This window comes from Anopheles merus, chromosome 2R (genome assembly GCF_017562075.2).
Source record: "Anopheles merus strain MAF chromosome 2R, AmerM5.1, whole genome shotgun sequence".
NCBI lineage: Eukaryota > Metazoa > Arthropoda > Insecta > Diptera > Culicidae > Anopheles > Anopheles merus.
In genome coordinates this window covers 45739954-45766848 of record NC_054082.1, presented here as the reverse complement: position 1 = coordinate 45766848, position 26895 = coordinate 45739954, and the positions used below count along the sequence as shown (strand labels likewise).

Genomic DNA, 26895 nt, shown 5'->3' with positions numbered 1-26895 from the left:
AACGCCGCTGAACATACAGAACGAACGAACCTGCCCAATCAGTGTAACGCTCGGTGTGTGTGTATGTGTGTGTGTGTATGTGTGTATGGTGGGAGACGGAAGGACTACACATTTCGGTAGACCTGTTGAAAAGCCTTTTGCCCCGTCGTGTCCTACAAAAAGCAAGCGCACTCGTCTATACCGAACAGCGGAACACAGCGCCTCGTACCACCACCGTGAGGCATATTTTCCATTTGGAAATTGGCAATGACATGCGGCGAGGAGACCTGAGTTCACTTCATTCCCGAGGCGCCATTGTACTGGTGGGGAAAATAAAAGTCCACACAATGGGAGCGCGGCCCTAGCCACACTTTTCCCTTTATTCCGGTAACCACACTATGTGTGTGTGTATGCACGTAGCGAAGCAAACATGATGGAGTGTAGAAAACGTAAAACCAACAAGCTCTTTCCGACGTTGTATAAGCGTGTGTGTGTCTGTGTGATTCCATTGTGTATTAGACTGGTTTTGGCCACGGGTACATCTGGTTCGGTATGGCCGTCGGCATACAACGAACCCGGAAAACCACCGCTCGCGTGATTCGGGTGCGAGTGGCCACACCAAAGGCCTCTTAACGCCTAGCACTAATTTCGGACAAAAGTCTCCGTTGTCTAGCCGTGGGGTAGTGGTAGGGGCACATGAAAACAACCCACCACCGGTGGCAAAAAAATATCCCTTACCTCACCCCCAAAAACACTCCCATTGTATGTGGGTGGTTAGAGTTCATGTTTTAGGTGTAGCCTGTCGCCATTATTTTACAACGCTTTCGCACGAGCAAAAAGGTGCAGACGACGCCTGGTAAGCGTACAAGAGCATTGGAAGAGGCCTCATTTTATGTAGACATTGGGGTGTTCTGTTTCCGGATGGAGTAGCGCACCGTTTCCGGGATTCGGTCTTTGTTTCTGGAGCCATAATCGGTGTACGATGTACAATAGTCGCAACTAACCGCAAACCTGTCTCCTGTCGGAAAATTAGCACGATGTGTAATTTGCAGATGTTCCTCATGCATTGCGCCACCGGTACATTGTCTCTTTGCTCGGAACGGGAGTGTTAATGCTTCGTTTAATTACCATTCCCACCCCTTATTGTAGATAACGTAATTAACAAACTGTTACGTAACTGTTGCTCGTAAATATCTAAAAGATCTCAATTAAAATTCAAAGCTAAATGAATTGAAAACTGCTATGATTCTACGCAAGCCACAAATAAACAGCCACTAAACCTACTCATCTACTTTCCCAACGCGCACCGAGCGACTGATCGTGCCGGTGAGGGGAATCGAGAACCCAAGTCACGTCTTTTCACGCCCCATTAGAATCGATGTGGCCTGTGATGACCACTTGTACGAGTTCATAAATAACGTTTGAATTTTAATTGCACTTTATCACCTCGGTCTTTCTCCGTGAGCTGGCGAGGTCGCACTTCACCACCGGTAAGAGGCCCGCTTATCACAGAAACACCGTCCGTTGTACGAATCGCAATGTTACGAACGGACGACCTCGACATCGATTTCTGTCGTACGATGAAGCGGTAAATGAAAGCACCTTTATCGCTTTCGAGCCGTTCCGAAACGGCCGAAATCCTTCCCATCGTGTTGGAGGAGTGATCCGAAGCAAATCACCACCGGTCTGCTCCGTGTGAATGTGTGAATGTGCTAGTAGGAAAACGGGCGACACTTCTAACACACTTCTATTGCTCCCTTGGAAAGTGGCTAAAGCCAGCCAGCCAGCCAGCCAGACCATCCCCAAAATTGACCCCCAAAACTTGCCGGTAAGGTGAACGATAAACGAGAATGGCCACCCGGAACCCGAAGCGAACGAGGCGAAATAAATCCATCAACAATCGTGTTAATAATTAAAACCAATTATAAACTTTGTTCATTATACGCCGGGATATGGGGAGAGGGCCAGAACAGAAAAAGGGAGAGCGAGAAAAGGACCATTGTACTTTCCAGCCTTGTCCTGTGCGCTGACACGCTCTCGGACCGGTGGTACACGAGAGTGAAAACGGCGTGTCGCCTTGGGAATCCCACGGGAAGCCCTTTAAATTGCCTAGGATATGTGGGTGGATAGCGACAGCGGGAGAAGATGAATACACAGCGTCGTGTAGAGAGCTAAACTGCCCGAAGCCCCGTACGGTGGCGTGTTCGGGGGCGCTTTAAATTTTAGGCAAATCACCCAAACCCCGGAGACAGACCAACACAGCAAACCAGTGAGTGAACCGGTTGTGAAATTCGTTCGTCCTCGTGTCGCACCATCAGGAACGAGTGAGCGAATGTACGCGACCTAGAGTATTTGCTTGTTCATTTGAGTGTTTCCTTTACTCACCGAGTCGTGCATGGTACGTTGTTTTTGCAGCTGCCATGGTATTGATGGAGTTGGCGGACCTGCTCGTTCGCCCTTGCAGCTGCTACCAGTCCGTGACTGAAAGTCTTTAAACGCTTGTCTGTTGCCGAGCAGCACCCCAGCAGCAAGCTACGGACGGGATCGATAATGATGAGCTTGAAGAAGGAAGATGAGATGAAAACACTTCCAGCCGATAATGTGCGTGTCGTTATCCGTGTTTTTGTGGTCTTTTTTTCTTAAGACTGGAGATCGGAGATTGATTGGGCAGCGCCAGTGCATTAACAGCTTGCTCCTGAAAGAGGGCAGCCGTGGTCGTGTGCTTTGTGGTGCGTAATTGACCTAGAAAAGAACACATAAAGACACATGGGAGTGTCTCAAGCCGGAAATCGGTACTCGAGCGACACGAGCGACTGGCTGCAAAGAAGCAACATGTGTGCGAGCAAGTTAGTTTAAATACCGAGGAAATTCCTTGCTACCGTCACAACATTCTAGTCGTCGTGTCGGTCGATTCCATCGGCAAGGAACGTGGGTGAAAACTCTACCCGTCCGACGACAAGAATACATGCCTTATAGAACGAAACTAGAAGGAGAACGGGGGACTAATAGGTGGAGGAATACGACCGAGAAATCGTGAAGCGAAAGCAAGCAAGCGAACGGCAGTTTTCTGGTCTTAGTCACGCCTAATTGCGACCAAATCGAGTGTGCTAATTCCTACTGCGTTAGATTTCGTGTGAGTGTATGTGCCGTTGCCGTTCGAGAAAAAGGCAAAAGACACACGATGATGCGTGCGTAACTTCTTTCGGAAGGACATGGCAAAGTCTGTGCATGGAGCTAAATGTGGCATTAAAAGTCAGCCCAAAGAATATCAAGTCACGGCAACAAGTTACTTCATTTTATTCACTTGTTGGTCTCGCCCTGTGGCCGGATTGGCTTGATTCGTCAGCGATTACTCCCCCAACTTTTTTGTTGTCATGCGGGGCACGGAAAAGCGTTAGGGGTGTTATTAAATCGAGTAGTAAACAACAAGCCAATGTTGTTGTCCTATTTTTACCACGAAAACAGTCAGTCTGCATATGTGGTGCGATTTTCAGGACTGGAGAAAAACTCATCGATTTGTGGATGTTGCCGTTACAATAATTGTCTTATGGTTACCATAGTTTATAACGTATATGTTTTGCAATAAGCACTTAATCATATTTAGTCATATCGGTACGAACGATAGGAATTTTAAGAATAGCATCATGATCGGGCATTGGGCGCTCATTCTAACCATGGCTTTTTAGAAGCAGTATGATCTTGGGCTCGACAAGAATGTTCTATATCTAGTAACAAAAACGTTCCATCGTCTGAACCACCAGCTGCGAACATTGTTCCAACCATTGATGTCGCCCGATGTTGTGATAAGTTTAAATGAATTTTCCTTTCTTTCCCATCCGTCTCCTGACGCGTAAATTGAAATCAACAGACAGCCTGGCATGGCATAAAAATTCATCAGTTAATTGTATCTTGGTTGCGGATTTTAGCAGCACTGCTGCGCCCTTCCCTTCAGTGCGTCTCCGAGCTCATTTATCTTGCGTCCACGAACTCTCTAAACGACTGGTCCGAAAAGTCGCCCTCTTTGAATATTGCTAGCCACGACGCTAGCAAAGCCAGCAACAGCAAAAACGCATTTTCATCATGTCGGGGCCAAAACGTTTAATTCGACATCATTATCAGTCATCCGCAGTCTCGGGGCAAATAAGTTTTGGGTGATGAAGCTGGCTTGAGACGACGGGGGGACTGTGTGTTGCAATCGTCGGCTCACTTTGCATGCAGACGAGCGAAGGTTCCTGGCCGTCTGTTGATGGGTTTTTTTCGCTTTCCGCTATATTTTTTCTTCATTGCCATAGCTCTCGAGCCAGTGTACTTCATTCTATTCTACAGTAGCAATTTGCAATGCTTTAAAATCGCCCCCCGAACCTACAGCATGATTCCTTGCTTCTTCTTTCTCTCTTTCTCTAATCACCAATGGTGCAAAAGTCACGTTCACGTTTTCACGTTGGGACACATCACCTCCAGAACAAAGGGAGCTCCCGCCCGGGAGATGAAAAATAAGCTCAATGACATCGTCATTATCGCTCGCAACCCCAGGCTGTGCGTGTACGCTGTACGTCCCTGGCCCCAAAAATTATCCCGCGAACACGCTAAGCTGCTGCTTCATATCGTGAGCTTAGTGCCAGCAGCAACAGCAGCAACAGCATTAGCGATGTGAAAAGCATCGCACCATCATCAGTCAATCTCGGCCAACAATCGCAGTCAAAAAGTGTGAAGCGAAGGCCCACGGTAGGTCGTACTTAGAACGGGAGAACGCAATTTTCGTGCGACTCACTCTGGAGCTACCATTTTTTGCCACTCCTGCATCGACCGCCCGGCGCAGCGCGACACTTCACTTCCGCACCCGATTCAATTACTTTAATGCCTGTTTAATTTCCCGCCCCTTACCACGTCAAAACAATCCTCCTCCGCTTTAGCAGAAGTAGCACACGCACGCCAGGATGGGTCGGTGGATTCTGTTTGCGTTCAACCTTCGATCGCACCGGGAAGGGCGAAAAAAAGTGATACAATCGTGCGCTGAAATGTGGAGCAAAATATGATAACGAAGAAACAGACCGGGCGACGACGAGCGACCGACTAACCCACCTCCCTCCCCCTTGCGGTGGCCGAAAAGTAATGAGAAATACACACAGACACACACACAGACAAACAGACACAGAAGCACACAAAAATGGGAAAACATTTTGATTTGCTCCAGAGATTCTTTTTGGCTTTGTGGCACCCTCAGGGGGAGGAGCTAGAGTGGTGTCGATTTGTACCGCGTCTCTCATAAAGTTTATAAATCCTACTGTGTGTTTTGTTTACGGAGGATTTGCGTAAGGGGGGGGGGGAGGATGTATGTGCAAGCGAGGTGTATGGGGCTCCGAAAAGGTAGGAAAAAAAGATAAAACGAGCGAAATGACACGCATATGTCATTAGTCCTCGTCGCCTGCTGTTTGTGGGTGTTATGCTGCCTCTTTTTTTCTTCAAACACAGACCTGAAGGAGGCGCCAGGTGGCGCTTAAGATGCTGTTCCGCCGCTTTAATAATAATCGCCCCGGCAAACACCAGCCCGCCCTGCGTGAACACAGATTGTGAAAACATGAACTGAAAACCGTCTGAGAGGGGTGGGAGGGAAAACGACAAGGGAGACATTGCAATTAGGAACCGTCGGGGCGTTTTGTGTTCCTCCGGGCATACGCTTCGGAGCGCTATTTCAATTTTTAAACGAGCAGATTTTCCACGTAAAGTCATCGCTTCCAGGCACACGACTGCTCGGGTCTGTAATACGTTGCCACTCTGGTCTGAGGGTGACTAAATGGAGGAAAACAAACTTCAAACGAGCCAAATAATTTGGCAACGTGTGTGAGGTGAATTTAAAAAAAAACTGATACAGGTAGATATTGTGTGGTAATGTGTACAACGTGCTGATAGCTTTAAAAGCGGCAAAATAATGCATATCGTTTATATGAAGTAATGTGGTAATGCTTTCATTCGGTAATAGTTAAATGGAAATTTATTCTTGTTTTATCTATTGCACACAACTACAGCAACATGCGGGCCATGTAAATCAAACCCACACATCAAACACCCATCAGAACTGTTTATTTAACGTGTTGTAATTTGACGACTCTGCCTTCCTCTCGGTTCTGTCTACAGCATTGTCGTCCCTCCATTTTCACGTTGGACTTGATGCTAGCGCACGCTGGAAATAGATTTCATAAACACGCATCAGTTGCTTCGTTGTGAAACGAGACCCGTTTACCTAAAAGTACACTGCGCCTAAACCAAACAAAACTCACCCCGAATGAATGCTCCAGTTCATCATGTCCGTTATTTTTCCCTGCTGCTATTTAAACTAACACGCTCTCCTCGCCATGATTATGTCAGCATTTTGTATCGCCCAAAAAAAAACCCCTCCCAAACTGCCACTGATACGCCACAGAATGCCAACCGAAAAGAGCACAAGCAACAACAAAATGGTTCGTTTGTTTTTGCATTGTATTCGCGTCTGCTAACGGTTTTGATATGTTTAAACGGGCGTTTCATTCTTTCTTTTTTTATTGCGTTGGTTTTGCTTTCTTTCCACCTTGCCTGCATAACTGCCAGGCGCAATCGTGCCGCTGGAAGCTGCCGAGAAGCGATTTGTCTTCCCTTTGTGGCACTGATTTCCCACTTTCACCGTTGGGTCCGTTTGCATGATGATATTGCTGGTTTCTGTTGTCGCTGAATTAGTGCTACACTCAGCAAATGCAATCCATCATTGTTCATGTTGTTGCTATTTGCTTTTCCCTTCTTCCCGCTAGAATCAGGTAAATGGCAAATGCTATATCTGCTTCGTGCATAACTAACAATGGAAGCTTCATGCGTTAACTCAAACTCGATGCTTTTGAAAGTTGTGTGGGTTTATTTTTGCTGCAATCAGGTGGGTTTTTGTAATCGCGTAAAGTACATGTGCTACAAAAATCATAAGTATGAAAATGCTCATAAAACTACAACCTATTTGAACAGAATTATAGCAACTGTACATATTTATGTTTTCTGATGCTCTGTTACCGCTTACACATTAGTTTCACTATGCCGTGTAGATACAATGTTGCACCCTACTGGGACACACGTTAGTACAAGCTATAAAGCAAACGCTCGCTATAGAGAGCGGATACGGGATTCAGCCAGCCTCAATGCATGAACACTGCACTCCATTGGGGGTGGTCCCCGTTATCCTGCGATGAAAACAACGGTTAATGAGTCATCGTCGTCGTCGTCTTAGTTCAAGTGTTGCGCTCGCCCTGCTTGCTCGCTTACTCTAGAAGGCACTAGAGCACTTGACAAGCTCTAGCAAAGCGCACCCGGGACGAATGCATGCCAGGAGGTTCCGAACCAACCCGGGGCGTATATTTGTTTCACCTAAAACCCTAGCTATTTGCTGGGAGCAAAAGACAGTGTTAATGTCTTTCTGTTGAGTGCTAAATTATCATTCCTCTGCACACAATCTTTTATCCCCTGGTGGGATGGCGTTGTCCTTCGGTTTCTCTTTTCAATGTGAGCAATTACTTTTTTGGGATGGTCGGTTATGATTTCCTTTGGCTAAAATGCTCCATACGAGAGCATACGAGTGCGTGCGAGAGTGTTTTTTCATTTTGAAACTTTTGTTTGTTCATTTATCACGCAAAGGGTACAGTAAATGGTGTAATGAGCGTGCATTGCTGTTAAATCCAAGGGAATTAAAGTGAGAAATACCACTCAAAGGAAACATGAAGCAGTTGGCTATACAAATAATTGTTTAAACGTCACCCGCTTTGCTTCATTTCTGTTAGAAACATGAACATGTTGAACTTACATATAGTGTGTTTTACGTCGTTCATGTAGGCCTGTTAGACATTCAATTCAATCTGTCTTATGAAATAAATATACTAAAAGACCAATTGTGTTGATGCTCGGCATGTTGGACTGCAATTGTGCATAGGTATTGTAAATAATGTTGATATAACATTCGATAAACGCTATGGCCCTCAATGAATCTCTTCCGATTTTAAAGAATCACCAAGAAGTATTTACCAATAAAGAACACAAAGAGTATTTAAACAGATGTGCAAATTCCTCCAACTCCTTCTCAATACATTATAATGCGTTGTACCAAAATAGGCATTCAAATGTAATTTAAAACCATCTGCTATCGGTATGTGTAGAGTATAATTTATCGTTGCCGTTATCGTATGTTAATACCGCGCGATACTTGCTCGCTGCCTAACTTTCTAAATCCAGTCGAAAACACATTCCTGCAGCTGCTTTCATTTCAAAATACCGTCGAGCACGATTATATCCCGTTCCCCGTTTGTTGTCACTCGTTAGAGGAATCCCTGCCGAGCACGCAACTGCATTCCGGGCAGAGAAATTCTTTATGAACTTTGACAAAATCAAAGTCCCTCCATGCTACGGTGACAGTTAATTGGGTGTGTGTGGAATTGAGCGAGGGAGTAGGGAAATGTGAATACCGCGACGAAAGGAATCGTTGCTATTTTATGCCCATCAACGTGTATGTAATACACATGTATGCAGCATCAGCAAACAACAAAAAAACATGATATTTCCTATCACTGCATTCAAATCGTTTTCCACCCGACATCAAAGGGATTGAGGGTCGGTGGGGGGGGGTCGGTGTGTTTTGAATGTCCCGGGCTGACATGGACTCTGTTTTGATTCTGTTCTAACGTTGTGTAATGGACGTCAATAAGCCACTCCGAACGTACTTTAAAATCAATCATCTGCAGTCTTCTGTCTTTCTCTCTCTCTCTCTCTCTCTCTCTCTCTCTCTCTCTCTCTCTCTTTCTCTCTCTCTCTTGTGGCAGCTTGAGTGTGTTGGTAACCACACAAGTACCAAATTTCAATCGATGGCTGCTGCCCACTAGTGTTGTTTAAATCTTATTCAGGTTCATATAGCTGAATGAATCTTTGAAATGATTCAATGAATCGGAATCTCGTTAGCAAAGATTCTAGAATCGCCAGGGCTTCATGAATCTAAAAAGATGAATTAATAATTAAACATTCATAAAGCTTGAGCTTCTTATTATGCTTCTTCTTGGCGTCACAACCTACGTGGTCATAACAGCCTACGCAGGCATACGAGACATCTTGGTAAGTACTAGGTAGCCGGGTAGGTTGTTTTTCTAGGGAAATCTTAGGAGCTTCATGAATCCGTCGAGATTCATGAATCCTTGGAAATTCATGAATCTTTAGAGATTCATGTAACATTGGAGATTTATAAATCTTGAGAGATTCATGGCTCTTTAGAGTTTTACGTATCTTTGAAGATTCGATTCGAGATTCGAATCGTTCATCGCTGAAGATTCATATGAATGAATCTCAACGAAAGGTTCAAGGAACCCAACACTACTGCCCACCATCAGCAGATGCGTGGGAGTCCTATTTTTTACCATCATCATCATCATCAAAACTGCACCAAGGTGGGCAGGGCTAAGCGATCGTTCGGTTCCATTCCGAAGAATCATTTGATGCCATTTCACGGTTGAACTCTCTTGTGCAGTCTCTGCATGAACCTTGAGGGTCCTTTTGCCAGGACGTCCTTTAGTGCTTCTCGAACATCGAGAAAGTTTCTCGAAAGAAGTCTCGATTGCTTCGCTGTTGCTGATGCTGTTACTCTAAATTCGTTTGCACACATACACACTAAAGATGACTTTTTATTTCTAAATGGCGAGCGGCAGCAGGCCTCTCTGCAGCATGTTCCAAAGCCCGTTGGCCCTTCGCAATTCATACATCTTCAATATTTAAGCGTACATGAATTCTATACATGAATTCCACGTTCGCTTACATCAATACACAGTATCGAGTGGTTGGTTTGCTCAGTTTTTTGTAGTCTTCTTCTTTAGCTTTCCCCCCACTCCATGACTTTGTATGTTTTGTATCTGTGCGTGTGTGTGTGTCAGCAAAGCTCTTAGCCTTCCCCTCTAACGGGTTTGTTTTCACTCCGTGACGTACCACTATTCGCGAATCCTTTACATCATCGCCCCTCGCAGTGTGGGCCTTAAAAGAGGAGACGGCCGCAATTTCGGATGGGTCCTGCGGCTATACACGGTTGTTCCATCCCTTCTTCCCGCTGGCGTGTGTTGTTGGGGGCCGTATATAGAAAAGGAACCTGTCCCTCTCGTGTGCGAGCTACCATCATGATGTCAGGAATTTGTGTACCGCTTCGGTGCGTAAAGAGAAACCCTCCCAAAAGGGAAAGTATTTGCTTTTGTTTGTGTGTGTCGGTGGTTGTGTTATTGCCATTATCATGCGAACCGCTACAACGCTAGATACAACACAACCGCCACACCCAACCCATTACCTTAAAGCGTGCCGGAGCGCGCCCTTCCTGTGACGGATTCCAGGGGACGCAGTGGCACGAAAAAGCAACAAACAACAGATTGGGAGTTTTCCGCGGGAAAACTCGGCGCACACAGGTGTTGATAGGTGTACGGCACCGGGCTAAACAAAAAGAAAACCAAGCCAGGTCGCTTCGCTTTTGCGACGTATGCCTAAAATGTGTAATCTGCCCTTGTTTGTCGCTCGGCGGTGGTGTACACTGTCACGTCAGAGCACCGATGGTTCGCATTGTATGCGAGAGCAAAGCGTTATCGCCATGGTGAACGGGTTGTGAACGGGTGAACGGCATGGTGTGTGCCTCTGATGTGTGATGGGAACCGGATCCATATGGTAAATGTAGCGAAGGCAGGCTTGTTGGTGTACAAAATCTGTTCACAGCGCATCCAAACCGACCCGGGAACGTGTGGTATTACCAACCAGCCTGAGCCAGGCTTTAATTATGGTGGTAATATTATTCATTAGTCTTCAATTTTCACCCCATTTACGGTTGAAAACGTCAGGAAAGTGTTTTGTGAGTGAAGCGCAATTTATTAAGGCACTCCTATGCTCCTCGTACGTGATGTTTTCGCGCTAAAGGATTCAAAATGGAATTCAATTTACGTTGCTATTGCCAGGATAATGTGGGTGAGAAAGATCCTTAATACGATTACCGATCGACTTTGTGATCGACCGTTTGTGTGGCACATCGTTTTGCCGAGATTTACCCTTCGTTTAAGAATGGCCCATTGAATTATGTGCACTGTCCTTCTCGTCCCAATTTATCTATTTAAGAAATATCAAAAACACTTCAAACATCAACCACAAACGCCTTTCCCGAAAAAATAAAAAGGAGAAGCGACCCTTCTGTTCTATATAAAAAAAAATCTTCTATCTCAGGACCGAACACTACCCTTGAGGCACACCCGGTCGATTATCGGAGCCTGTTTCATCAGACTCCGGAGAAGGGACAACGGTACCCAATAACAATGAAATGGGTGAAGGGGCAGGAATGATGTCAGTGGGGCCGTTGCTTTGCCAATGGGGATAAGCTTAAAGTGGTCCCTGAGTGCGTGTTTTGCGAGGGTTTCGGTCATGTAAAATGGATAATGGAGGTAGTCATATCAACCACAGCAAAACCAACGCCCACCCCGTAAAAACGTCCTCCAAAGTCGTGTGGTGAAGAAAAATTGAAAACTTCTCCTTGCGGACATGTGGAGGGATCCGGTTACCGGCTCTTATCTGAGATAAAGTCCACACCACTCATCCCCTCCCAGTAGCATAATCTCACCTTGGTCCCGTCACTTGTTTTTTTTTTCGTTTTTGGGAGTATCTCCCTCGATTTTGGGGTCGACCACCACCCATTTGGGGCGAATTGTTTGAAGTGGCAGAAAATTGCCTGAGGTAAGCATAAGAGTGGGACAGTAAGCTGTTTAGGATAGAGGTTTGCTCGAATGGGATGTTGCCTTTGCCTACTTCTGTTTATGGTTTGTCGTGCAAATAGCTAGCAGCTCTACCCGCACTCCGTTTTGTATCGAACTCTTGAATGTTTTGTGTAATGTTTTTCTGGAAACCCTCTGCTCTCTCCTACCTAAACGATGGGTTTCGTCCCTGTGAAATAGACTTTGTAAATCAATCATCGAACAAACCCTCGTTTTGCCGTTTTAAATTAATTTTCAGTGCGTTGCCGCTCGGCTGAACTATCAAACAGCTCTACAAAGAGCTGTCAAATTAATATTCCTTTCATAAGTGTGTTTATACCGTTTTGCCAAAAACGGAACAGCTTATAATCCCCGTTCTATTTGTCAATTCTTGAAAGCCATTTCAACGCGGACAGATACTTCCGACCGGGGCATCGCACCGCAAATTAATACCAAATCAAGTGAACGGGAGCAGCTAGCTTTCATATTGATGCTATTTGACATTATTAATAACGTTATCTTATCTACATAATGTCTAACACCCCACCCAAACAGTCCAGCTATAACGATCACGGTGATTAGTCGGTGTCAACGTGGGTAGTGCTGTGTGCTGGACTTGGAGAGAGTCTCCGCAGGGGTGGAGGCTTAGCACGTTCGTCCAGCCAGAAGAGTCTCTTGTTAGCCTTCCGGCTTAGTAGGCATTTTCCGGTCCTGTTTGTTCTTTTCACTTCCTATCCAACCTGCTTCTGTCATTCCACTCTCCTATATTTTCGCCCATTACTGCCCCAGTATTACCGGGGATTAAAGGCGCCCGGGTTTGGATAGTTAAATATTGATTTTACAACGGGCTGGAAACGTTCTCGAGTAGCCTCAAAGACAGGCTTGAATGGGGTGCAGAATGGTGCTGAATGAATGGGCCAACACACTCGTACGCGGGACACTTTGGCATGGGGCTGAAAAATCAACACGATGACAATTTCTAACGCCAGGATCGGCTCTGTAGTGGCTTGTGACAAATGATGGTCCTACTGGTGGTTGGTGTTGGTGCCATGTAAGTGCCGGCTTAGCTCAATGAAGCGTATTAGCAGCTCACACTCTGCTCCTACATTGACTCGTTGCGAGTTTTCTCTTTCTTTCAAGTCCGCATGTGTCCTTTCAGCGCGTGGCTGCGTCTCGCGTGCAATCGGCAAGATTAAGAGTGCCAGTAAATGTCCTTTGCTTGCTTCTTTTTGAATGAGTCTGCACATAGTGCGCTTCGGACCGAAAAGGTACACTAGGAAACCTCTCGAACTGGTTGATATACGAAAAAAGGATTGTCATTCCATTTCGTTTTACTTTTTTTTTCTTACAAAAACGCCCGTTCGACCATGTTCTATGCCATCTGTCAACAAATGGGTTCAGAAGAGCTACTCTCTCCACTTCCTTGTCACCATGCGCCGGGTACGTGTATGTAGTGTTATGTAGTGTGACTCGGAACACCTTTAAGTACCGGTGTAATACTCGTCCAGCCCACCCCGAAACAACCCATTCCAGTTGCTGTTCTACTCCATTTCGCTACTCAGTTTCTTTTCATCTTTACAATACTCTTTACTTTCCAAAACGAGGCTCCAGGAACGATCTCGAAGGAGCAATAAACTGATCCGGAAATGGGTTGCGAGCACATAACACAACCATCTCCATCTGACTCTGCTTCTCGTTTTGTGAACCGAGGAAAGGTGGAATTTGAAGCATTGCAACCGAATGGGAAGTGGTACCAGTGGCAGCAGCAGCCTTTGTTGCGACTTGTTCGGTGACATTTTGTGTCACACTGCCCTGCCCTGCTCGTCCTTTAACATACGGCCATACGGCGCCAGCTTTAACAGGGACCGGGACTGTGCAGAAAGCGGAACGACGAACACAGAACCGCTGACAGATTAAGTTCGTTTACGTTTTCACGACGCCGGGCGGATTGATGTTAGGTTGATGGTGGTTTGTTAAAGTGTATCAAGTATGCCATGTTAGGAATAGCGGAATAGCCAGCATCTTGCAAACATTAAAGTTTGATTGCAAAACCGAAATGATTTTCTTTTTAATTTCCATGACAGTATCACACCTCAATAGGTACGTTTCCTATTTTGTTGGAGCAATTAAATCAATCGATCAATTTTCTGGCGTAGTGATCAACTTTAAAGCATGTAAAAACTGTTTGTACCTTGCTTCGTTTATTTACCGACAAGCGAATTGATGGCAATACACTTGAAATATTAAAACGCTCTTTCTGCTATCGGCAGCTCAAAAGCGGTCGCCCAATATAAACAAAACAGCCGAAAAAAGCGGCGCGCAAAGCGAGCATTACATAAGTGCTGTAATGTCAAGTGTGCCCACTTTAAAGGTAAGAGCAGGCCACCCGCCCACTCGGTTCGATGGTATCAACAATTGTGTGAAAAACTTCATCGAAATTGCCCACGGGTGTATCCTGTATCATTTCGGACCATAAAGTGAGTGGCTTTTGTTTGCAATTTTTTTGTCTAATTTTGCATTCTCTCTCAATACAACCGTTGTTAGAGCTATTACAACATTGAGACCTGACATGAGTGATGTTGTTCTGTCGAATAAGAAAAACTGAAAAGAGTGCAAAATGCCATTTCAGCTTAAACCAAATTCCAGTAATGAATCATGGACGTTTGTTTCCAAAACTGTAAAAACAAATTGACATTTTGGGTCATCGTTTACATCCTGAATTGCGTTTCGCACCTCTTTTGCGTGCTGCGTGCTTGTATATAACATTGGGAAGCGTTCCGGATAATGATCTCTTTCAGATGGCTGAATGTTGTCCTCTCCCTATTACTGCTTCCACAGAAGATGGGTGTCAAATGTAAAAAAATCGATTTCCTCCATATAGATGCAGCGATTTATGTGACGAAACGGATGTGTTCAAGTCCCGTTGTTCAGGATCACCGAATGCTGGCAAGGGTATAAGTTTTCTTTTGTTTTAAATTGCGTGAAAATGAGATATTTTTTCTCGTTCATCCCTTGTTTGGTAGGTAGGTTTTCCAATTGTGAGACTCACACTTCTCTTGCTCGTAGTAGTAAGTCATGGTTTGAGTTTTGGGGCCGTTGATTGAATTATATCGTCCAGAGAGGAGAGAAGAACATGATACAAAAATGAACGCACATAAATGAGTCGTTACTGTGCAGCCTTTTCCCTAAAGTGCGATAATTGGGTGTCCCCCGTTACAGTTTCATTTGGAATGGTTTCCACTATTCTACTGCACATACATATATACACACATTCCGTTAAGTAGGGCTCTTTTCAATTACATTTTGCTAACGAGTTTTATCTTCACCTTCTCTTCCCTGTCCCATTCTAGCGAGGAAGCGACGAACTACTTAGTCAAGCAGCTGTTATGGCTCCAGCGTCGGACAACAACAACCAGGATCTCGCCACCAAGAAAGCCAAACTGGACAGCACCAACACAGTGATCGGTATGGGCATCAGTAAGTGTAACCCCTGCCCCATCTTTTTTTTCGCATCGCATGCATCACCACGTGCTATCTTTAAGTTGTAGTTTGCAAAGGAAAGAGCTATACATAGCGATAGGCAACGATAACATTCGCTCGCCCAATAGCCTCCAGTGCGATGATAATTAAATCGAGCGGGGCTACAATTGTCACCGTAGTACCCCTCACTACGGTTTGGCCATCATACTCAAGCTCACCCGGTTGGAAAATGAGGAAAATTTAAGACAAACTTGAAACTTGGAACGCTTAATGCGCAGTTAGTGAAGCGAGGAAGGCAGGACAGCATTGGATAGAGGCCCTACGGTGTGTCGTTTGCAGACAGATCGCTTTGATGTATGCTCGACTGCCTTGCGCCGTCGCTTGATTATAGATAAACAATAAGAATACGCAAGCAGCACGCTCACCATGCTGCAAAAAAAAAAACCATGCCTCCTGTCTGGCCGCATTCTGGACGTTTGAATGGCGTGCGCCCGGAAGGTATGCAAGACACTGTGAGCCGCCCGCTCGGTGTAGCGGAAGAGAAGTCTCGCCAAACATTAAGATTCTATTTGAAGATGATAATCATTATCATTTGCCATTCGTGTGCCGTTCCAGTGGTTGGTTCTGTGATAGGCTTATGTGGGGTGGGTGGGGTTGGGGCTGGGTTTAGGGGAGCATTGAACAAAACTCGATCGGAAAGATGAAATCGGATAAATGACACGGTGAATGCTTTGAGATCATACGTTCGGCTTCGTTCCCATAATATTCCACCAACAATGGTACGGGGCGGGAAAAAGTTGCTCCTTCTTGTTGAAATAGCCGTACGCGTGACATCGACCGACATCTTAAGGCGTAAGGCTTCCTATCTGTCACCGGTTTGCCGATACACTTTCTCCACCGGGGCCCACACACAGAACCCCGGGCCGACCGGGCACGAACATGAATCAGATAATGTCAACCCCTGCGGTGGTACAATACACATTTCCCTTCGTCCTTCGTAGCAAGCTGTTATCATTTAATTTCCAATTTTAAGTGAGCCCAAGAGTGTGGGTCCCGGGGAGTGTGGCCAGGTCTCGTTCGCCATGCACTTCCACTCCTGGTGCTGGGCCCGCTTCGGGGATAAAGCGTAGCTTGCGCGAGAAGCGACGACACAGACTGCTAGGTCCCCCCGCGTGGCATTGTTCCCTTTTCCGAAGAAGATAAAACTTTTACCTTTTCAACCCGGCTCCAGATTTTGGCCCCGCAGCAAAGCGGCTTTTCTCGTTACGGATGAAACGAGCGAGTTAAGAGATGTTAAATGATGTTTTATTCATGGTCGATGCAAGAGACCTGTTCCTTTCCCCATGAATCGTATAGACGGCGATTGGGGGGAGTGCGCATCTGTTGGAATGTGGCCACAATTGACAACTTTTCCGAGTGAGTGGGAAGCGGTGGCTGGGTTTATGTTCTAGCGCCCTCAAGCTATCGTGTTCTGCCCGGATGTCTCGTGGTGTTCCGCCTGTTTGCGGCTTTGGGAGATTCGAGGTGGTTTGGGTGCGCCACAATCCACGGCACAATTGAAGATAAATAAATCAAATGTTTAAGCTCTCGATTTATAGTTGTGCTAATTTCTCCAGTGCTACTCATCAATATTCATTGATGTCTTTTCTGTGTACTGCTTATACTAATTCAAATTTGAGTAGAGGTATTGAACAATATGTGTGGGATGTATTGAGATCGCTCGCTGAAAATCGTATGAAATTTATCAGAGATTTTTAATTTCAAAATAAAACAGCTTCAATAGAAATCACAACCATGTTCTACGGAACTTGTAATCAAGGGACTCCGACAAACGTTTAACGTACTACTTCTCCATCAAACTTTGCTAATCTGACACTGTGCAATGGTGACATGTATAGTGAGCAGTGTTAAACACTTTTACGACCTGTCTCACCTTGTCACCTACCATCGAGTAACCAATTCCGCAGCGAGCAATTTAAATAAATTATATTAATTAAACGGTAACGCACAACTTTATTAAAGCTGTGACCAACCACCAAGCGACAGGGGTTTGTGGCATGTACTCTTTGACACTCACACTGAATGTATGCCGCAAACATATTCAACATGTTTGCACCATCCACTGCACTGCACTGCCTGCCTGGTGCTGCTGCACCAATAATGCTTAGTGACAGTTAATTAGCGTTTTCCAGCTGTTAGGGAATTGTTCATTTGCCGCTTGTGTGAGAGAGCGCGCGAGCCGCTTACCTTTGCAAGCGGCAAACGATCCAAAACGGTTCCCTCGTGTGTACCACCGCCTCGATTCAGATTATTCCCAGTCCCGATTTGATTACGGTCGCTGGCTAATGAAACCAAATTTATAACGACACCACTTTTTTATGACTCATCATCACCACTATTCCTTTCCCGAGGAGTAATGTGTTTCTTTTTTGTTTTTTTTTTTTTCAACCTAACAGAGAGTAACCGCGCTCCCAATTGAGACCAATCGTTAAATTTACCACCAATTTACCGTCTTGGGATGGTGGATTTTATGACACTTTACTGTTTTAGAGGGTTTTTTTTTTTTGCTGTTCTCCTTCGCTTTAACGCCTTCATCCTTTTAAGTGAGATTTTTTGTTTCGCTATTTAAGGCTTTCCTTTAAGGACCGATCACTACGAGTGGTTTCGCGTGCCTTGTACCAGCGAAGTTCACTGTAAAGGAGCATGTTTTTATATTGCCTATCTTTCATGCGCAACTGAAGCACGGGTTTCCGTACTTCCATGAGCGTTATATTTGATGCTCGCTCTCAATGTTTTTTTTTCTTTTTTTCATTCTATAGCCAAAAAGGTAACGATGGACACTTAAAGAGATTGATGCAGTGTACATCCAGCTGAACTGAACAGTTTGCGTGACAATTCATTTCACATTGAACGTCCTCGATGACTTAAAAACGCATTAAAGTAATGAAAAAAAGGAGGGACGGGAGGCAGTTGGCCCAAATCTTGTCTCAAACTTATGTTTGGGAAAGAAGTTTTCCAAAAGTTTTCAACTCGTCGGTAACGTTTATTATAAATCAACGAAATTATTGAGAAAACTGTTACCCCACTTCAGGGAAGTGTGCTTGTTAATGCTTTCTTTCTCCTTTGCCAAATTTCGCTGGGCGTTTCATGTGCTATCGAGATATAAGAAGTCGCATTAAAATTACGGAAGTGTTTTTTTATTTTTTTTTATTTTGATTATTTCTTATACTAGACTATACATTGTGTGTAATGTTGGAAGAATAGCAAATACCCAGCAAGAAAAAATATGTAAAGAAAAATTGTGCGATATACATTGATTGAACGAACGTTTTACTTTCTCAAGTAAAATCGGATACATTTAAGTAAAATTTTATGTATGAGATACCCCAGTAAAAGAAAATTCCTTCAAACCAGCCAAAAACAAAAAGCGGACAAATGAATTAATCATCGTTTATTTCAACCTACCACCGTGTAACATTAAAGAGCTGTTCGTTTTCATGAGTTTTCCTCAATACGCATCAACCACCTACACTGGGGAACACTCATTGTTCACAAGTTTGCGCCACAAGTGTGCGGTAGGTGAGGCTGAACTGTATACCGTTTGCAATACGATTTCATAGCTCGTTTTTCCACTCAATGAAATCTGGCAATGATAGACCGGGCCAGACCAGTATGCGGTAATCAATAATAACTTAATCAAACTGAACGACACATGCCGTCACCGGAACGTCCTTTCACGGGGATTCGTTCGATCAATCGTTGCCACCGGTCATTACCGAAGAGCGTTTGATTGGCGATAACGCAATCGTTCAAACCCTGTTGACGGAAGTTTGTGTTCATATCCGAGGTACACTTTTCAAGGCGTGCTTTCTGTGTCGTTAAAAGAAAGTTAGATTGATTACTTTACTTTTCTCACACAGGTTTCACCATTCCTTAAAGTTTTAGGTTTTCCTGTGATTCTCTATAAACTTGTGAAATGACATTACAGTTGAATAATATGACAGCGATAGCAATTTGATTTATCAATGATTGAATTTTTAATAACATTAATTTCATCTCAATTCCATTGGAATAATGAGGAGGAAGGTTCACTGCTTTCCTCCGGTTCCTTTTGGCATTAGCATTTTGATGTAATTTTTACGGTTTTAGAAATGGACATCATAATCATTCTGATGTACGTCATAATCATCATCTGCTTTGCCCGCCTTGTATGGTATTGTTCAATGGACAGATTAGACAAAGTTGCCACTGATTAAATGGATGGTTTTGCATAATTTATTTGCGGAAAAGGATCAGGTAATGGAGCGTAGGCGCTAATGTGGTACATATTTTGATGGTGAGTGTTGTGTGTGTCCGCGTGATTGGATCATAAAATTTGCAGTGAATATTATCACTGCAACAAAGAAACAAAGGCCCGCAATACCCATGCATTCCATTTAATTGACTTAGCAATTAGCGGTTGTATGAGCGGTTTTTTTATGATTAATGGTCGTACAACTGTAATCGTACAGATCTAATTTTTCAAAAACAAATTGGCAACAATATTTTGATGGTTATCAGTTGCTGTTAAATTAAACTATACCATTGTGAGTTTGTTGTATCCTCGTGATTTTTTGCTCTATAAATTGGAACATCAATTTGAGTGTAAAGCCGTCTCTATAATGTCCATTGTTGGCTTGTTGGACGTTTGTTCCCTTCTGTCAATTCAAACAATCCTTGCCATATTTATTTGTATCAATAGAAAAACCTCTACACCTTGAATTCCGGAGCCACTATTCGCCACCAGCGTCTAGCTTGCGTGTTTCCCTCCACTATCACAAGTAAGCCTATCATTTTTCTACTAACCCTATCCAAGGACATACGGTTAAACGACCAACATGCGCCACCCTTCCTTATCAAAAGCATTTCCTTAGCAGCCATACTCGACGCTCAACGGAATCTGCATGGGGAGCAATGACCCAAACCCAGAGAATCCCCAAATGACTTATGATACCTAATCATGACGCAGGCCGTCACCTGTCGGTTAGAGGTAGTTTTTCTTTTCGCCCCTTTTTCTGCATCCTTCCGGCGGCGCTGCCACAGCAAAGCGTAGCCACAGGAGATCATTAAAAATAATCTACTACATCCATCTCCATTCGCCGGGGTTGGGTGAGATAAATTCCCGTTTCTTCCTTGCCCTTAGCAACCCCGCTGCTGTGGATTTTGGAGCAACAAAAAAGGATGATCCTAGCTGTACACGAGGCTTGGGGAAAAATCGTTTGAAGAAATAGAAGCGAGCCTTGAGGCTGTGAATTGAAAATGAAAATTAATAACAGCTGCTACGGTACCCGGGGTCGGCCATGGCCTGAAGATAGTAAAAGTGAAACATTCTCTCGTTTGTAGCCCGTACAGGTGCAACAAAGTTTATCACACACATCCAATTCGAGCGACTGCCGATGCACAATCGACCAATTTGAGCGTTTGATCTGATTATGGGATTGAAAAATGAAAAATTGCCGTTTCGAAACATCAGTGCTGTTGTAAATTAAACGAAGCGTAAATGCTGTTGTAATCCGATACTGTTTTTTAATCAACATCAACAGACTTTAAAGAATAGTTGCCATCGCAAGCGGATAAAATGGAGCAACATCATCAACTATTGATAAGGCGCGTGATAGAGTCCGTGTACAAAGAAACAGGGAAACAAGGGCACATACACTTGGTCCGCTACCAAACCGTTTCCGATTCATTACGATAAATATGCTACTCCAAACGTTGCTCGTTCTCCCTCAAGGTTTGCGTTAATCCACTTGAAATGAATGCGAAATTTCAATACGCTTTTCACTGCGTAGTTTATTTTTCACAGTAAAATCATTCATATTCCTCCCGATCTGCCTGTTTCCCTTCCTCATCGGTTTTATCGTGTCGAGAGAAAATATAAGCACATTTTCTCCCTACCCCCCTCGACTTATGTATAAAATCAAAAAGCCAAAAATCGTCGAGCAGCCGTGCAGCTGCACGCTCCTCCAAACTGGTCACTAATTGTAGTAATTAAGAATCAATTAAATTATTGATAATTCATAATAACAAAATCGTGTTCGGAGGCTATCGACGGCATGCTGCTGCAGACTGTCGGACGATTGAAATCCTCCACGTACCGTTCAAATAAGCTGAACAGCAGCAGTTGGGCATTTTGGACTTTCGGTTCATTATCGCACAGAGAGCATGGGAGGAACCGTCAACAGTACGATGCTATCGGATATAAATCCCCCCACCGAGCAAAAATGATGGCCAAAATCCCTTTGCATATTACCGAACCGTGCCGGCACAAATTTACATTAACGCTGATTACTGAATGTGCCTTCGGTGGGGATAAATTAAACGACAGTGTAGCAATTCTGCTCAGTAAATTGAAGTATTCGAACTGTGGATGAATAAAAATGCCCCGCTCAAATTCGAATTCTTATAGCGGCCGGCTTTTGGCGAAAATGTTGTCGATGTAAAGTACCATTTAAATGCCACTGTTCCTTTTTAACGCTTTTTGTAGCTTTGTACCGATGCCGTTCAATAATTAATAAACCTTTTCCCATCGTTCGTTCCACACAACCACTCTCGCTAAACAGCGAAAACATCGCGCGTGGTGCACATCCGCAACATCCCGAACGAGGTGAGCGAAGCCGAAATTATGCAGCTCGGGCTGCCGTTCGGACGCGTCACGAACGTGCTGGTGCTGAAGGGCAAAAATCAGGCATTCATCGAGATGGGTGATGAGACGGCTGCCTCGACGATGGTGAGCGTGTTCCACGCCAATCCGCCACCGCTGCGGGGCCGTACGGTTTACGTGCAATACTCCAACCATCGGGAATTGAAGATCGATCAAAACCATGCAATTGCGGTAAGTGCACTACTACGCTGGAGTATAGCATCAGAAAAAGGGCTCTGCTTCAATTTGACCCCTCGTACCCTCGTTGATATTTCTTTACAACAGAACGTTACGAACGCGCTGCAAGCACAGGATCTCACGCAGTCACCGACCGGGTCGCCGTTGCCGCTATCGATCGAACATACCAACAGCAACTCGCAGAACGCCAGCAGCAACAACACGAACAACAGCTCCACGACACCGAGCAGCGGTGGTGGTGGTGGCGGTGGCGGCAGCGGTGCACCCAACACCGTGCTCCGGGTAATCGTCGAGTCGCTGCTGTATCCAGTTTCGCTTGACGTGCTGCATCAGATATTCCAGCGGTTCGGAAAAGTGCTGAAAATTGTCACCTTCACCAAAAACAACTCGTTCCAGGTATGCACATCAACAAGAGCAACAATTTAAATGCCGTGCCTAACACGTATGTTTTTTCCGCTCTTCTTCTACCGATATAGGCTCTGATACAGTATCCCGATGCGCAGACCGCCCAGACCGCGCGAGCATCGCTGGACGGGCAGAACATCTACAACGGGTGCTGCACGCTGCGCATCGACAACAGCAAGTTGACGGCACTGAACGTGAAGTACAACAATGACAAGTCGCGAGACTACACCAACCCGTCGTTGCCGTCCGGTGAGCCGGGCAGCGATGTCATCGCGAGCGCTGGCGGGCTGGTATCGGCGAGCGATCTGCTCCTGCTGGCGACCGGTCAGCGACCGCAGCTGTCCCGCGACCGACTAGGTAAAGCCGACTTTGATAGCTCAAAACAATCGCCCGTCGATGTTTTCGTTGTTGTCAAGTAGCGTGCAACTTCCGTGTAATAGTCAAATTAGACAAATCTCCCTATTTTCTAGTGAACGGCTTAGCGACGCCGGGCGTGATGCCACCGTTCGGGCTCGGGCTCGGTACGCCGGCACTCGCGAGTGCCTACGGTGGCGCCCTGCCCAGCCTGAACGCGTTTGCGCTCGCATCGAACGGTGCCCTCGGAACGCCGAACCCGGCCAACGTGCGGGGACTCTCCAACGTGCTGCTCGTTTCCAATCTCAACGACGAGGTAAACCGATCTAACGTAGAATCTATTACTATGCATCCTGTCTCTATCTATCACTATCTCTGTCACTCTGTCAGCTCCTCCACTATCCTGTCTGTTTCTATCTTACCCCCATATAACACTCGTCTTTCCTCTTTCCTCTATACCTCCTTGTCCTCTGTTTCTGTGTATTCCTAACTCTCTATCTCAGTGTATACGTCAAACGTTCTTGCTCGGTGTCTTTGATGGTCTTTTACCAACCCTTAAAGATGCTCGCCACTACTTGTACCTTAATACACCCGATTCGTCACAGCTTTCCTAGCTGTCCTGATCCTTACTAACATTCGCTCCTACTTTCACCCTCTACTTTCACGTATAAGTTTTGTCGTGTGTTGATTTGTTTACTACCTCCTATCTATATATCGTTATGTAGAGAGTATCCTTCACTATTCCACCTGTAATCATTTTACTTTCCTTGGCATCATTCTACATCTGCTCACATCACTACTTATAGTTTGTTTGTAACACTGTTTTATTAGTTTGTGTGTTTTCGTTGTTGTTTTTCATTCGATTTCTATTGGATTGATTCTGTTTTCATTTGTTCTTATTGTTTCTTTTGTGTCTATTATGTATTCGAATCTTTGGGAAATTGTTTCAAAATTTGGAGCTTTAGCTTTGATGAATGTATTGCCATTAATTTTTGTTTATATTTTTGTTTATACAGTAAATCTCGCGGTCTTACTTATTCGTTCGCTCATTCGTTTTATCACAGTTGTTGTTTTTTTAACTACTTGAATCCTTTAAGCTGTTGCATTTTAATTATCAGTTCGACGGCACCCGTACTATCCAGCTCGATGTTTTCAATGTCTGTGCTTTCTTTTTTGTTAGTTGCATTTCCTAGTCCCTATTATCTGTATGGCTTTGTCTGTCATGCTTCGTCTCATAGCTGTTTGCATTCCCTTTTTGTCTTTTGTGTTGTGCTTCGTCTATAGTCTGCATCTATTTTTTTTTCTACATCCCCGAATGCACCGGTTTGCCGGTAAATAATGGGGTATCCTTTTGCAGTTCCCCGTTCTCTTCCGACTCTGTGATTTTAGTTCCGCATTATTAGTTTCATCTTTCCGAACTGTCTCTGTTCTCTGTGATCTTCACTAAAAAACCTTCTACCTCTGCTCTGTCGCTGTGCCCCTTCGAGTGTGCCGTACCGAGGTGATTCTATTATTTAACAGCTCTCTTCTTCTCTTCTTCACTCGCCGCTGTATCTATCAATCCTTCCTCCATTCGCCACCATAATAGCTTTCACCACACTTACTACTCTTTGTCTTTCTACCATCCAACTCTTTCCAACAAACACACACACACAGGCCTGTATAAATAGACATCACTCTTCAGCAAACTTGACCGTGCTGCAGTGAGTGGTGTGGTTGCACCGTGATGATCCCTGCTTCACTGTCCAAGCCACCTGACCGTGCTAGAGTTATTGTTTGAAAACGAATGATATGGAATGGAGGAAAGGAGTGAATTAATTATCGCTTTATTATGTTTTCTCGGCTGCGTGCCGTCGTTGCCTGCAGCGGCAACAACCACCAGGCGTCTCCATTTCGTTGGAGTAAACGAAAAGCACGGCAATCATAATCGTTGTCCCGCAACCACGATCCATAGCGATGCAACAATTGGTTTAGAGCGTGAAGCGGAGCAAAAACCCCAGTGCCACAATAAAAACGTCACATTAAGCATGAAAACATACTTAAAAGATTAGCCGCAGAAAAAGCGATGTTATTTTCATTTTGACTTCAGCGCAATAAAATACCACTCAACATGGTGCAGTATGCTTGGTTGTGCGGTTGTGCTCTAAGAATCGTTTGCCTGCAATAAACGACAAAAAAAGATAACTGCAATAAAAGGAACACACGGCCGTTGAAGCAAATGTTTTTGATTCATCGCACCCTCCCATTGTGCGGGCAGAGTGTGATTTATTTACCCAAAAAGGTCTTGCCCGCTTTAAATTACCATCCGGTGCAAACGGAGTGTGAAGCCGCTCCCATCGCACAGCAATGCGACCTCTGACTACCAAGCTAAAGTTTCGCTCGTCCATCGTAGAGCAGCCAACGGCACTAGCTGTTGACTTGTGCCACAGCCCTACCGAAAGGGCGAATCATTCCCACTTCTCGACCATTTTCCCCCTGTTTGTGCTCCTTCACACTACGCGCAACAGATTGAAGACGTTGTCGGTGGTGGTTCTGTTCGCCATACCGTGCTCTAGTTGTTCATGGTTTGTTTGAATGAAAACTTCCGCAAGCAAAGAATAGTGAATTGTTCAGTGATTTCTTCACCGGCTTCGTCGGATACGGTTTGAGGCGTGTTCGTTTACTGCAAACTGTCCATTTTGTCAGACAGCAAAAAGGCAAACGAAGTACGAATCAAACTGGGCCCTCAGTCCCCTATTCTGTTCCGTCCGGTTCTTTTGTGGTCGGTGGCCAGTTACTAGCTGGCCCGAATGGGCAAGTTTGCATTTCTCGCCCCGGTTTTTTTTTGTGTGTGTTTTCCCCCTATCCCTACACTGTAGTCGTATTATTGTGGAATAAATTATCTTCTTTTATGGATTTCGATTTACATAAACGGATCCTCTTCTCTTCTCTAGCAAACCAACGCGATGGGGAATCGCTTCGAAGACAGTAGTACGATTTTCTCTTGTGTACGCTCCTCGGAAGTGGGGAAGGAAAATTTGTTCCTGCAGCAGCAATCTTCACCGCAACCGGAACGCTCTTTAACGCTTTCTCTGCTTTGGCAAACGGAGCGAAACTTTTCCACTAAAAACTAAAAGAAAATAAAAGCAACACATGAAAAGTTCGCCTCTCACTGTTGGGGTGTTCCCCGTGGTTGGTTGAGGTTTTTGCTACGAAGCTCGAATCCGTAAAGCGGATCCGCTTGCTTGCAGTTTGTACGGTCTAGCCGTGGCTGGGACCGGGACGGCACTCCGTTGTTGATGAACTTTACGATAAGCTGAGGGGCGGATGTTGATGCCACTACTACCACCACTTTTAGGTGTGGATAAAATATTGTTCCAAGTAGAAAGCCACAAGTTGCTTTTGCTCTCTTGCTTCTTTCGCTGTTAGGAAACTTAGTGCCGAGTCTGCCCGCGTGCTTCACGCCGCGCGGGTGGTGGTAGAAGAGTGATGAGAGTTCCAAGCCGCGAATTGCAATCATTTTTATGGTTTTAAGGATAATAACTTAACGGAATGGAACAAGAGGAAGCTAGAAAGGTGAAGATGATTCGCTTTCGATATTCTTTGCCAGCGTTCATTTTGGCACTTCTTTTTTTGGGTCATTGCTTGTGTTAATGGCTGTTTAGTTTAAAATATAAATTCAGGAAAAGTGTGATCTTTTTGACAGAAGAAAGCTTGAAAATTAAAGGCACCGCTCTTTCTTGCGTAAGGTAATTTGGAAAACACATTCTACACACTCCCTTGGATCCTCCAATTTTTCGTCCAACTCTCTTCTCTCCATCTACCGACTACTCCTCCTTCCCTCTTCTCGCTGTCTGTCACTATAATTCACTCTGTATTTCTAAAATTTCCACTGTGATTCTCTCCTACTGAAGGCACTGTATTTGTATACACTATCTTTCGATTTCACGCTTCTCCTGTATGTTTCCGTAGGTGTTTACAGGTTTCTTTCTTTTTTAAATAAGCATCATTACGAAATGAATGGATTTTATTTCCTCCAACAACCCACCTCTCTACCTGAAA

General features: G+C 44.7%; 1 protein-coding gene across 12 annotated transcripts in view; it reads left to right on the top strand.

Moving 5' to 3' along the window:
• LOC121603709 (polypyrimidine tract-binding protein 1) overlaps positions 1 to 26895 on the top strand; it is a 265540-nt gene that overhangs the window by 213081 nt on the left and 25564 nt on the right. For 9 of the 12 annotated variants that reach the window (XR_006006698.1, XM_041932849.1, XM_041932848.1 and 6 more), the window contains 5 exons: positions 15086 to 15212; positions 21818 to 22089; positions 22183 to 22491; positions 22572 to 22857; positions 22941 to 23170. Coding sequence is in view for 11 of the 12 variants with exons in the window: in XM_041932849.1 (XP_041788783.1) it covers positions 15086 to 15212; positions 21818 to 22089; positions 22183 to 22491; positions 22572 to 22857; positions 22941 to 23170 (1224 nt within the window). In the remaining variant the exon portion in view is untranslated. The remainder of the gene's footprint in view (positions 1 to 15085; positions 15213 to 21817; positions 22090 to 22182; positions 22492 to 22571; positions 22858 to 22940; positions 23171 to 26895) is intronic. The other 3 variants (XM_041932842.1, XM_041932841.1, XM_041932843.1) reach the window with 3 other exon arrangements.